This window comes from Xenia sp. Carnegie-2017, unplaced genomic scaffold (genome assembly GCF_021976095.1).
Source record: "Xenia sp. Carnegie-2017 unplaced genomic scaffold, XeniaSp_v1 HiC_scaffold_21, whole genome shotgun sequence".
In the NCBI taxonomy this organism is placed as follows: Eukaryota; Metazoa; Cnidaria; class Anthozoa; order Malacalcyonacea; family Xeniidae; genus Xenia; species Xenia sp. Carnegie-2017.
In genome coordinates this window covers 2,901,560-2,913,008 of record NW_025813484.1, presented here as the reverse complement: position 1 = coordinate 2,913,008, position 11,449 = coordinate 2,901,560, and the positions used below count along the sequence as shown (strand labels likewise).

The 11,449-nt window shown below is 36.4% G+C and overlaps 1 protein-coding gene across 2 annotated transcripts; it reads left to right on the top strand.

The window, feature by feature from the left end:
• The first annotated feature begins 79 nt into the window (after window positions 1-79).
• On the top strand, window positions 80-11,378 carry LOC124444702 (exportin-7-like). 2 transcript variants are annotated; one of them, XM_046995334.1, is made up of 35 exons: window positions 80-469; window positions 1,137-1,283; window positions 1,553-1,646; window positions 1,974-2,044; window positions 2,379-2,474; window positions 2,863-2,928; window positions 2,999-3,034; window positions 3,269-3,376; window positions 3,573-3,699; window positions 3,778-3,851; window positions 3,924-4,043; window positions 4,184-4,330; window positions 4,407-4,526; window positions 4,886-4,938; window positions 5,019-5,076; window positions 5,522-5,657; window positions 5,796-5,904; window positions 6,127-6,169; window positions 6,239-6,331; window positions 6,438-6,511; window positions 6,584-6,664; window positions 6,749-6,812; window positions 7,000-7,153; window positions 7,336-7,406; window positions 7,914-8,002; window positions 8,188-8,378; window positions 8,452-8,506; window positions 9,005-9,164; window positions 9,245-9,334; window positions 9,682-9,730; window positions 9,840-10,000; window positions 10,070-10,120; window positions 10,247-10,294; window positions 10,423-10,550; window positions 10,720-11,378. In XM_046995334.1, the coding sequence occupies exons 1-35, from the start codon at window positions 446-448 to the stop codon at window positions 10,823-10,825; spliced, it is 3,294 nt and encodes a 1,097-aa protein (XP_046851290.1). In that variant the 5' UTR covers window positions 80-445; the 3' UTR covers window positions 10,826-11,378. The 2 variants fall into 2 exon arrangements, with proteins under 2 accessions (XP_046851290.1, XP_046851289.1); XM_046995333.1 differs by lacking the exon at window positions 80-469 and adding an exon at window positions 747-1,031.
• The last annotated feature ends 71 nt before the right edge of the window (window positions 11,379-11,449 follow it).

Below are 11,449 nucleotides of genomic sequence, written 5' to 3'. Positions count from 1 at the left end.
TTGTGGTTTGTTTTTTCTATTTAGTTACATAATTGGTAATTTTGCCGATGGCTTACAATATTTTTGTAATTTCTAAGGGCCATCATGGTGTAATTCTTTTGTTGCACCAGATTCGCCTACATCGCACGACTCAAAAGAAACCGTAGACTATCTACAAGAACTTGCTAGAAGTTATCTGACCCGGTCATGCATAGGTACGTTCGACCAATGCTATGCTTTACACCATCGTGAGGAAAGTAGATTGCAATTTTATGCTCTTTGAAAGATGCAAATTCATACTTACCAGCAAACCTTGTCAAGATTCGCATTGGTAATGAAGACGAGTTATCAAAGTCTTCCTGTGGTTAGATTACGATGGTGAACTAGCTAACTAAATTTTTGAGTCTTCCTTCCGAAGCATCGTCTATACTTCGTTATCAAAATACAAATCACACTGACTCCATAAATGTGTCTTCCTTGTCTTGTGCAGGTAAATATAAAGTTGACCCTCAAAATACTCAAAAGTATGCTATGAAAATACTAAAATATATTGTCCTGAATCTGATGATGATTTTCAGAATAGGCTCTTTGACAGACAGACAATTTTTTCGAAAAACAGTAGTTTATTGACTGTTCAGTTTTTTTTTCAGACTAATTAAGGAAAGAAGGCAAAGGTCAGTTTTTTAAATGAATTCAAATATTGTTGGCAACCGTCTTGTGTATTTTCCGTACTGCTGCTTTATGTCTTTGATCACTCAGCATGATTTCACACAATGAATGATTTTTTAAGGTTGTTTATTTATGAATAAGTTTCACAAGTCTGTCAACAGCACACTTATTTATTGCATAACATGACATAACATACTTGGTGGTTCTTTTCCATGGTTACCTGCATTACCGTTAGTTATGGTAACAATGGTAACTTATAAATTTGGTAACTATGCAATTGCATTGATTGGTGATTACCATTGATGATTACCCACAAACACCTGACGAATTTCAGGCATTCAGTTTACATTTTGCACATGAATTCCTCCAATATGGACGACCAGGTTCGCTTACATTGTGATTCACTGTTATTGTCGTGCATTCATTTTCCTTCAACTGATCTTGCATGCGAATTATTTGACATTCTTTCTAATCATTTTGATTTTCAGGAGCTCGGACAATTAGAGGCAATTTGCAAGCAACTCTACGAAAGTACCGATCCTGGAGTACGAAGTCAGGCCGAGAAAACTCTGATTAATTTTACCGAGTCTCCAAATTGCCTACAGAAATGCCAAATCGTACTTGAAAGAAGCACTGTAAGTGAGCTTGAAAGTTTTGAGATGGCCATGATCAATAAGATTACCATGACTCTAGTAATAATTGTATTTAATTGTCTTAACAAGCCATTGTTTCGATTCGATAGTGTTTGCTCTGTTTTACTTTCTCTTTATATTGGTCGTATTTTTGTTATGGTCCGTACATATTGACTTAATATTCATACCCAATTCAATAAAACTCTTGATACTGTTTGTTATCAACTTTATTGCCCTTTTTTAAGCTTATTCAAGCTTATTGTATATTACAGTCTTCTTATTCACAACTACTGGCTTCCTCTTCGTTGACGAAATTGGTTGAGAGAAATTCAGGAGTGTTGACTGTGCAGCAAAAGTTGGATATAAGTGAGTTTGAATTCTATCAATTGCTCTGTTGGCGGTAAACATCAGCAAGAAGAAACTTCCAACTCTTCCTTTGAAGTTTGATTTATCAATTTTTGGGCAACACAAAGTTTCTTTTTAAAAGTTATAGCTTATTGAAGTACTTCGTGCATTGTTCTCACAATTGATCATTACATGATAGGGCCTCTGTGAGATATTTTTTTGCCTCGAGTTGTAAAGTTTCTTGCAGCAGTCTTGCATTGAGCTAAAATGGCTTATGCCTAAAACCCAAAGCATTTCCCTTGACAATGTGTTTAAATGCAATTGTTGATTTTCTGTTTTTTCTTACAGGAAATTACGTTTTGAATTATCTCGGATCAAGACCAAAACTTGTGAACTATGTGAGGCAAGCTCTAATTCAGGTATCTTAATGTCATTTTTTTATTTACCTCATTCTCATTGCCGCTTTTCATCTATTCTGTATTCTAAGCTTTTTATCCATTATTGTACATGATTATCAATCTTAGCCATGCCTATCAATATCATTTTCTCACAGTCAATATCAAAATGCCCCAGTTTGTATGAAATGATACTTTTTTGGTAACCATGTGCATATTTTTTGTTATATTTTGACATGCATGAGTAATAAATGTTAAAACTGGATGATTGTGAATGAAATCTCTAGAGTGAGTTGTTTTTGAACCTCAATGTTAAAAATATTTTGTATGTGGCAGTTGTTCAACTTTTTGTCTTTAGTTGCTTGCTAAAATCACGAAATTGAGTTGGTTTGATAATCAGAAAGATGAGTTTGTCTTTCGAAAGATTACCAATGAGATCAAAGAATTTCTTAAGGTAAAACTTCCTCTTTTGACATGATTTTATTAAGTTTTGAATAGGTATAGATACTTCTAGGATGACGTTAGGATACTTTTAGGATACTATAGGGATTCTTCTAGGATGACATAGGATACTTACAGAATATTGTAAGGTTACTTCTAGGTTGACATTGGATACTTATAAGCTACTGTAGGGATACTTCTAGGATGACATAGGATGCTTTTAGGATACTTTAGGGATACTTCTAGGATGATGTAGGACACTTTTAAGGTACTGTATAATAGTTTTACACATTTTCATATCCCTCGACAAGTTTCCCGCAAGGACAACTGTCCTTCTTGCTCTTGTTAGACAATTTACAGTTGTGTTGGTAACAAGATTAGTTTAATTTGATATTTTCAAGGGCTCCATTGAATATTGGATTATTGGTGTACAGATATTATCAGCGACCGTCTCAGAGATGAATCATGTATGTAGAAGGAGTAAATCTCCGTGAAAAACTGTAACACTGCACTGAAGTTGACTTTTTGTTTCTATAGACAAGTTCCTGTCACTCTTTGACCAAACATAGAAAGGTGACCTTTTATAATATAAAATTTGTCTGTTTTGAACCGCGCGTTTCCATTTTCAATTTGCAGTCTTTTCTTGTTCAGTTGTTTTTCCTATTTGCCATAGGAAACATAAAGTCTTCAACAGTTGAATCTTTAAAAAGCGCACCACTAATATTTTTTGCGAAATGTCTGTCTATTGTGCAGCGATTGAAAAATCTAGGTACAAGATACATAGATTACCTGTAATCACTCTTTTAGATCGCTTCTTCATTTCGTGACGTTGCTCTTTACGATATCTTCATTCTGTCTTGCTCACTGCTCAAAGAGGCGTATGAAAAACACATCAACTTACAAGATCAGAATCAGGTATCACCACCAACAACGCAAAGAGTTAAATTGGAGAGAGGAGAGAGTGAACTGTGTCTCTCGTGTCTCTATATTTCTGTATATATCTCTGTCTCCGTGTCTTTGAGTCTCTGTCTCTGTGTTTGTGTTTGTGTCTCTGTCTCTGTGTTTGTGTCTCTATCTCTGTGTTCAAGTGGTTTCTACATATCTTCTTTAGCACGTTTTAATGAGCGAATTACTCCAACTTACATGTAATTGTTTGACATTTGATTTCATTGGCACTGCATCGGACGAATCCGCTGATGAACTTGGAGCTGTGCAAGTCCCCACGACATGGAGAGAAAGTAAGCGTTCTGTGGCCGAAAGAAATAATTAGTTGTAATATATGTTAAATGATCGATATTGTATTTCTTTCTTTTTAGCGTTTCTCAACTTCGCTTCCCTTCAGTTATTTTTCGATCTTTATCATGCTTTACCTTCAACATTATCACCACTGGTAAGACATCGTTATGTTTCTCGCATTTTCAATGGTTCTTTCACCAGTATGATTTAACGGTTATTTCTTCAGGCTCTTGCATGTTTGATACAAATTGCGTCCGTAAGACGATCGCTATTCAGTAATGCGGAAAGAGCGAAGTTCCTGGATAAGATTGTCAGCGGTGTCAAAGGGATCCTCGATGCTCCTCAGGTACCTTCATGCCCCACACCCCTCGGTCATTTTAACCAATTTGTGCTGTCGTTAACAGAAATCGTGATGTCAGTCGATCCGACATGTCCACCATGCTGTTAAGTGATATAAGTTGCCTGCTTTTTTTTTGTCATTTTCAGTCGTTATCAGAACGAAATAACTATCACGAATTTTGCCGACTCCTCTCGCGTCTGAAGTCGAACTACCAGTTGGCAGAACTCGTCAAAGTCGAGGGATATCAGTCGTTGATTGCAACTATTGCGAAGTTCACTGTTACAAGTTTACAGGTATCCTCTCTGTAACTATTCCCAAAAAAAAGGACGAAAGAGGATTGCATATTAGCTCGAGTCTTGATTTCTTTAGATGTGGCAATTTTCTCCCAACAGTATTCATTACTTACTGGGTTTATGGCAAAGAATGGTCAGCTCTACACCTTATATCAAGTCAACTGAACCTCATTTGCTTGAAACATACACACCTGAGGTACGGAAATCAGCTTTTTATAACCGACTCGACCTTTGTTACACTGACGTGCGTAAACAAACAGAAATAATGTAAGCAAACTTTTACAAAGCTACCCAATACTTTCCATGGTACTGAAACAACCACCTTATGGTAAACTGGCGTATTTTCACTTCCATTTTTTGTGAAACTGACCATATGGATGTCAGCGGTCTTTTACAAGCCTCTCGTTCCTTATTTAACTGATCTAGGAATGAAACAATCACCTTTTAGTTGAACATACACAACTAAGGTAGCCATCTTTTGGGAAACCAACACGCCTTATCTAAACTGAAACGAGTAACATGAGCAATACTGATGATATTTGTGTTTTTTTTTAGATCTCAAAAGCATTCATCACGTCTCGTGTGGACAGCGTTCAAGTCGTTTTGCAGTTAGTGATAAATGACACTGTAAATCATATACTTCGTGTAAACTAAGTTTTTTTCAACAAATTCTTGGAATCTTATTTAGGGATAGATTAGAAGATCCTCTTGATGATGTGGGAACAATCACTCAACAATTGGAACAGGTGAACGTCAGAACTAAATATTGAAACGTAGTGGCTAAGATATGTTGTCATTGAATGATGTCATGTAGTGTCTCAGACATGCTGTCATTGAATGATGTCATGTAGTGTCTCAGACATGCTGTCATTGAATGATGTCATGTAGTGTCTCAGACATGCTGTCATTGAATGATGTCATGTAGTGTCTCAAACATGCTGTCATTGAATGATGTCATGTAGTGTCTCAGACATGCTGTCATTGAATGATGTCATGTAGTGTCTCAGACATGCTGTCATTGAATGATGTCATGTAGTGTCTCAGACATGCTGGCATTGAATGATGTCATCAATTGATTTAAACCTCTATTGAATTAAGGTAACATAATTTTAGTAGTGTGTGAAGTACAGAGACATGGTGCTCCAGTTATGTATACAGATCATAATACTTTACCGAGAATTTTCACACTAGATTTCAACAATCGGACGTTTCGAATATCCTAAAACTTGCACAGTGCTGATCTCAACATTTGACCAGAATGCACAATCATTTGAAAAAGCCACTCAGCCTGGCTCTACGTCAACGTCAAGTCTACCGCTTTACGAAGGTACATGTGATCAAGAATCATATGTAGGTCAAGTTTGTGACGAGCTCTTTCATATTGCGTAATGCTATTGCTTTTGTATGGTTTTTGCTGTTGTTCGCGAAACGGCTTGCACCGATTACAAATCCTTGTTGATTTTAGGTCGCCTGACGTGGCTTGTATATATTATTGGCGCGGTTATCGGTGGTCGTGGGTCAACTCACACGACGTTTGAGGAATACGATGGTTTAGATGGTGAATTAGTTTGTAGGTAATGTATGATTACCTAAAGATATACTGCAGATTGTGTTTTTTTAGTTTCTTTAAAACACCATCCTATCCATAACGCAAAGCAGGGATGCGAAACGGGATTTTCAAATTATTGTTTCATTAGAATTTCAAAAGCGAATATTTAATGTTCCTGTTTACATCATTTTCTTGGTTGTTGTATGAATACTTAATGTTCCTGTTTACATCATTTTCTTGGTTGTAGAGTGTTGCAGCTGATGACACTTACAGACACTAAGCTATCACAGGTTAGAGGTTTTCATCATAGTCAAACCAGTTGAATCCATTTAAAATTTCTCTTCTCCACATTTTACCAGGGAGGTTGCGAAAAGCTGGAAATGGCCTATTTAAGTTTCTTCGACCAGTTTCGAAAAATTTATGTCGGTGATCAAGCTCAGAGGACGTCGAAGGTTTGAATACATGTACCATAATGTACACCGTTGTCCATCATGGTTCTTTGACTGAATCCTTGTGTGTGCACCATTATTGTTCAGTAAATATTTTATGCTTATCTAGGCCTATAGGATTGTATCAGAGCGTCTTGGTTTGCACGATGAGTCGATGATTCTTAGCGTTTTTGTTTCAAAAATGTAAATATATTAAATCGTGCTTTTCTTTCTCAACCGAACATGGTCATCGATCTTGGATTTTTTCCCCTATAGTATAACGAATATAAAATACTGGATGAGAAGCGACACCATTATTCCAAGAACGCTACAATTACTTAGTGACTTATCTGTTGGATATCCTTTCATTTCTGAGAAATATATTTGAAACGTATCTGGTATATCTGTATATGTGCGTGTGTACTCCTTAACAAATTTCACTTATAGCAGTGTTCGGAAATTACAGAAGCTTGAAGCGGTTCAATTCATTCTGAGAAATCACACGGTAAGTTTGTTTTGAATGATTTGTCGTTACGAACTCGTGTAGTGTTTGCTGTAGTTCATTTGGATATTTATTAAACTAAAGCTTTGTAGAATTTGGATTTTGCAGACAATCCACCTTATAGGTCTTCGAATTATACTTTAGTTAGTCTATGTTGAAGCACATTCGAACTGAAGCACGTGTTTTTTAGGCGGAGCATTTTCCGTTCCTTGGAGTTGTCGCAGGTGGACAGTATACGGATATGAGATGTAGGACGACATTTTATGCTGCACTTGGACGGCTGTTATCAGTCGATCTCGGCGAGAACGAAGAGAAGTTTGATCAGTTCATGATTCCCTTGACAGGTTTCTTTTTCAAAGTTCACTATGCTTTCAAACAGTTAATTGGTTAGAATGCAAATAGCGAGAAATCATGACAAACATATGACTAGCAATAATGAAAAGCGAAACTTCTTTGAATTAACCAGAAGGTGATGCTTTAATTTGATTGCTTAACCTCTCACTACTTGTGTTATGTTTTTAACCAGTAACGTACGGGACTGTTACGTCACGAATTCTTTCTGGTGACCCAAATGGCTTACAAGTGGATGAAACAAAGGTTAGTTTGTTTTATTGTGAGATAATATTCTTCATATTTAAAGCTGTTTTGTATTTTCATATCTGTTGCTGCAACTGTAATTCGATAATGGAGCTCATTTACTTAGCCAATTATGTAGCTTATATACCTTGAAATCCCACTACTAGCCAATGATACAGCTCATATACCGTGAAATCCCACTACTAGCCAATGATACAGCTCATATACCATGAAATCCCAGTAGTAGCCAGTGACGTAGCTCATATACCTTGAAATCCCATTACTAGCCAATAGTGTTGCTCGTAATACCATGAAATCCCTGTTCTTGCCAATATTATAGCTCATATACCATGAAATTCAGGTAATTAGATTTCAGATTCTACAATATTAATGATTCTGCACCCCAGATTGTCCTAAAAGTTCAGATTCTGTGTAAATTGTTAGTTGATTTCTTACATCAAACCATCTGTTCCCTTTTTCTAGCGGATTATTTGTATTCACTTCGCCATTCGTATTTTTTCTTTTTAGAGGATTTTGGTGGGGATTTGTCGGGATCTTACGGGATTGGCTCTTGCGCTAACGTGTAAAGCAAGTTATATGATGCTGTTCGATTGGATGTATCCTTTTTCAACAGTTTACGTGTTGTATTCTCAAACAAACTATCTTTCAATGGGGATTCCCATTAATTGAGTTAAGTTGACCAATCATGCTCAAATGAGAACAGAAGGAACCAATCTGATGCTATTATCGAAGGAAATTTTTGTACGAGGTCATGTTAATCATTGTCTTGACACTTTAAAAGTTACCCACGGTTCACACCTGTTTTGATCCGCGCATTAGAGTTATGGTATCACGATCCCAATGTAACCACACCAGTTTTAAAACTCATGGCCGAATTGATGCAGAATAGATCTCAGCGCTTGCATTTTGGAGTTTCATCACCCAATGGGATTCTACTGTTTCGGGAATGTTGTAAAGTAATGGTTGCTTATGGTATGTCCGGTTGCTTCCTTGATGACGTAACTTCCTGTTGTGGTTAACTACTGTTATCGTGTGCTTCTTACAGGTTGTCCAATTCTTACTATCAGCGATGTTCCAGCAGATAGAGCTTATGCGTTGAAATATCCTTTTCAAAGATAATTATTTTACGATTGCTTTTAAGAAAGAGTTATGCACTTAATATTTCGGAAAGAGTTTGGATTCACCATCTTCTTCAATGTTTCGTTTTTTTTGACATGTTCAATGTCTCGATTGTCCGACACGTTTCTCGGAGACAAACTCGAAGGAAACATTGAAGAGACAGAAATACAAACCGTTTACGGAGTGATCTATCGTGAAATGTATTGTTTAAAAGCATTAACTGTAAGACATTTGCAAGTCTTACAGTAAATCGATTTATGAAGTTCAACTTGCCTTCATTATCACAAGAAATAAATTATATTTCTTGAGATCACATGATTACAAACAGTGAAAAGCCGTGCGGTATGTATCTAAAGTACGGCTTCTTTCGTATTTATACATCTTCAAGGCTTACGAAGTGCTCCACAACGCGACAACATTCGAAGGTCTTTCCATTTTTTTTCAACAAGCTTTGTTCTCTTTAACGAAATTGTGATTACATTCAAAGGTGTCTCCATTTGTTTCAACATGCTTAAATCTGCTCTGTCTGGAGGTTATGTAAACTTTGGTGTCTTTGCGTTGTATGGCGACGATGCTCTCGATAATTCATTGAACATGTTTGTTAAACTTGCCTATTCGGTACCACGTAAAGATATATTGGTAAAGAACTCCTCATGATTGCATTTTGCACTGCTCCGTTTTTGATTTACTACTAATTTTTCATCGTCTCTGTTTTTTAGGACTATCCGAAACTTAGTCACGCTTATTACAATCTTGTGGAGGTGGTAACCCAAGATCATATGGGTTTTGTCGGTAAACTCCAGCCAAACGTACGTATTCGTCTTTATCCTTGTTTATCCTTGTGTATCCTTTTGTATCCTTGAATAGTTTTTTGTACATTCTTGTTTGTCCTTGTATATCTGTGTAAGCCTCAGTGTCTTTGCAAATATTCTATTTTCATACATATTTTCTCTGTGATGTACGTGTGGATGATGGAATGCTGTGTAAGCAGTCAGCGAGTGTTGTCGTTTTCGCTTGGTTTATGAGCAACTTTAGTGTGTAAAAAGCATCTTAGAATAGGTCCTGACTTGAGCCTATCCGTGATAATTCAGTTTTACATGTTATTTATCTGTTCTACAACTCAATGTGCACAACCCAATTTGGTTTTTTTCTACAGATTTTCTTGTTCATATTATCCACCATATCAGATGGTTTGGTCGCTTTAGGTTAGCCCCATTACATCTCTCTTTCCTAAAAATCTCGTCGGTCATCGATAATTTTAGTGGGCAGTGTTTCTGCTGGACTGCTAGACATTGTTTTTTTCTTTTTCCTCAGACTCCATGGTTTCTACAAGCTGTTGTGCAACATTAGATAACATTGTATCATATATATTTAAACTATTATCCAAACGAAATAAACAAGTCGCTCAACGGACACAATCTGAAAACGCTTTGTGCTTGACTACTCTGGAGCATAATTCGGACGTTCTTCAGCAAGTATGAATTAATCAGTTTATATTTCTCACTGGAGCTGTCCTTGTACTGTTTTTGTCTTTTTTCGTCTAGTTACTTTCAACCTTGCTCAATATTATAATGTTTGAAGATTGTAAAAATCAGGTATATCATGTTCTTGTTTATTTAAATGCTCTGTTTTATAATGACGAACAACTGTTGGAAAAATACTGAGAACGACATACTATGTTACAATAACTCTTAACCCTTTTTTATGGTTTATTTGTCTAGTGGTCAATGTCAAGGCCTCTTCTTGGTTTGATCTTATTAAATGAAAAGGTGAATTTTAGTCTTAATCAACCTATACACAACCATCATGATGAATTCATGACATATTGAATGCTTTTTTGAAATTCTTTTGCTACGTACTTCTCGATTGAAGTCGTCATTCATTTTCGTGTTTTCAGTACTTCACTGAGCTTGAACAAACACTTGTGGCGTCACAATCAATAAACAAACAACAGACGATGGTTGAATGTTTTAAAGCATTGATGTTGAACGTGGAAAGGTCGCTTAGTGGCAAGAATAGAGATAGGTAATATGGGACGTTGAAGGAATTCAGTGGTGCCCTAACTCTTCCCTGTCATTTCCCCTGTTTGATGAAAGATAAATTGTTAGATAATGTTGCAATCAGCCATGAAGTTCTAAACCTGCGCTTATCTCGACATAACCTTTGAATTTTCTTTTTGTATGTTTTGTTTCAGATTTACACAGAATCTCTCGGTATTTCGCCGTGATATTACAAATCTCTCGAAGAATCCTACCGTAAGTGCCCTAAACAGCAACGGACTCAACGATATGATGAGCTAGAATTCGGGATTACAAATCTAGTTCTCTAATACCACATATAAGGTAGTATCATTCGAAGCTTGGATGATCTTTCTTATACCGACCCACCATTCTATCGCATCGTCATACAGAGACTTGTTATTCAGTGAAGTGAGAGGTAGCAACTCCTTTGAATTGAAAAACGCTTTTCCCATCTCGGATGACATGTGTGAACGTTATTTCAAATATTTTCACGGGAGCTGTAGATTTGGGCAATGCAAATGAAATAATTAGTCAAAAAAACTTTTGTTTATGTGATCGTTTTCTTCTGGTTTTGTTGGTGTAGCTGGTTCGACAAATGATTCAGAATTGTGTGTTACGTAACAAGCATGAAAAATCTTTTGTTAAAATTCTTCCTCGTGAGCTAATCAATCAGATTGCGTCAACTTAGAAATTTGTGAACGTTCGTAAGGATTGAAAGAGAGCGTTTAGAAAAGCAAAAATCCATACTCATAGATCACCTTGTGTCCGTCTTTGTTTTGTAAATATTTAAAGCTGTGGTGTTCAACGTAATGTGATTGGCTCAAGAACAAAATTGTAAACAATTCGTTGATTGGCGAAAAGCTTTTTCGTCCTTGTTTTTAAAGGGACTTTGTTGTAGCCATA

Excerpts from the sequence above, each read along its gene's own strand:
- LOC124444702 (XM_046995333.1), top strand. The coding sequence starts at position 951 with ATGATTACCCACAAACACCTGACGAATTTCAGGCATTCAGTTTACATT. Across the intron at positions 3,852-3,923 it reads CTTCAACATTATCACCACTG|GCTCTTGCATGTTTGATACA; the intron begins GTAAGACATCGT and ends TTATTTCTTCAG. Across the intron at positions 5,658-5,795 it reads AAGTCTACCGCTTTACGAAG|GTCGCCTGACGTGGCTTGTA; the intron begins GTACATGTGATC and ends TGTTGATTTTAG.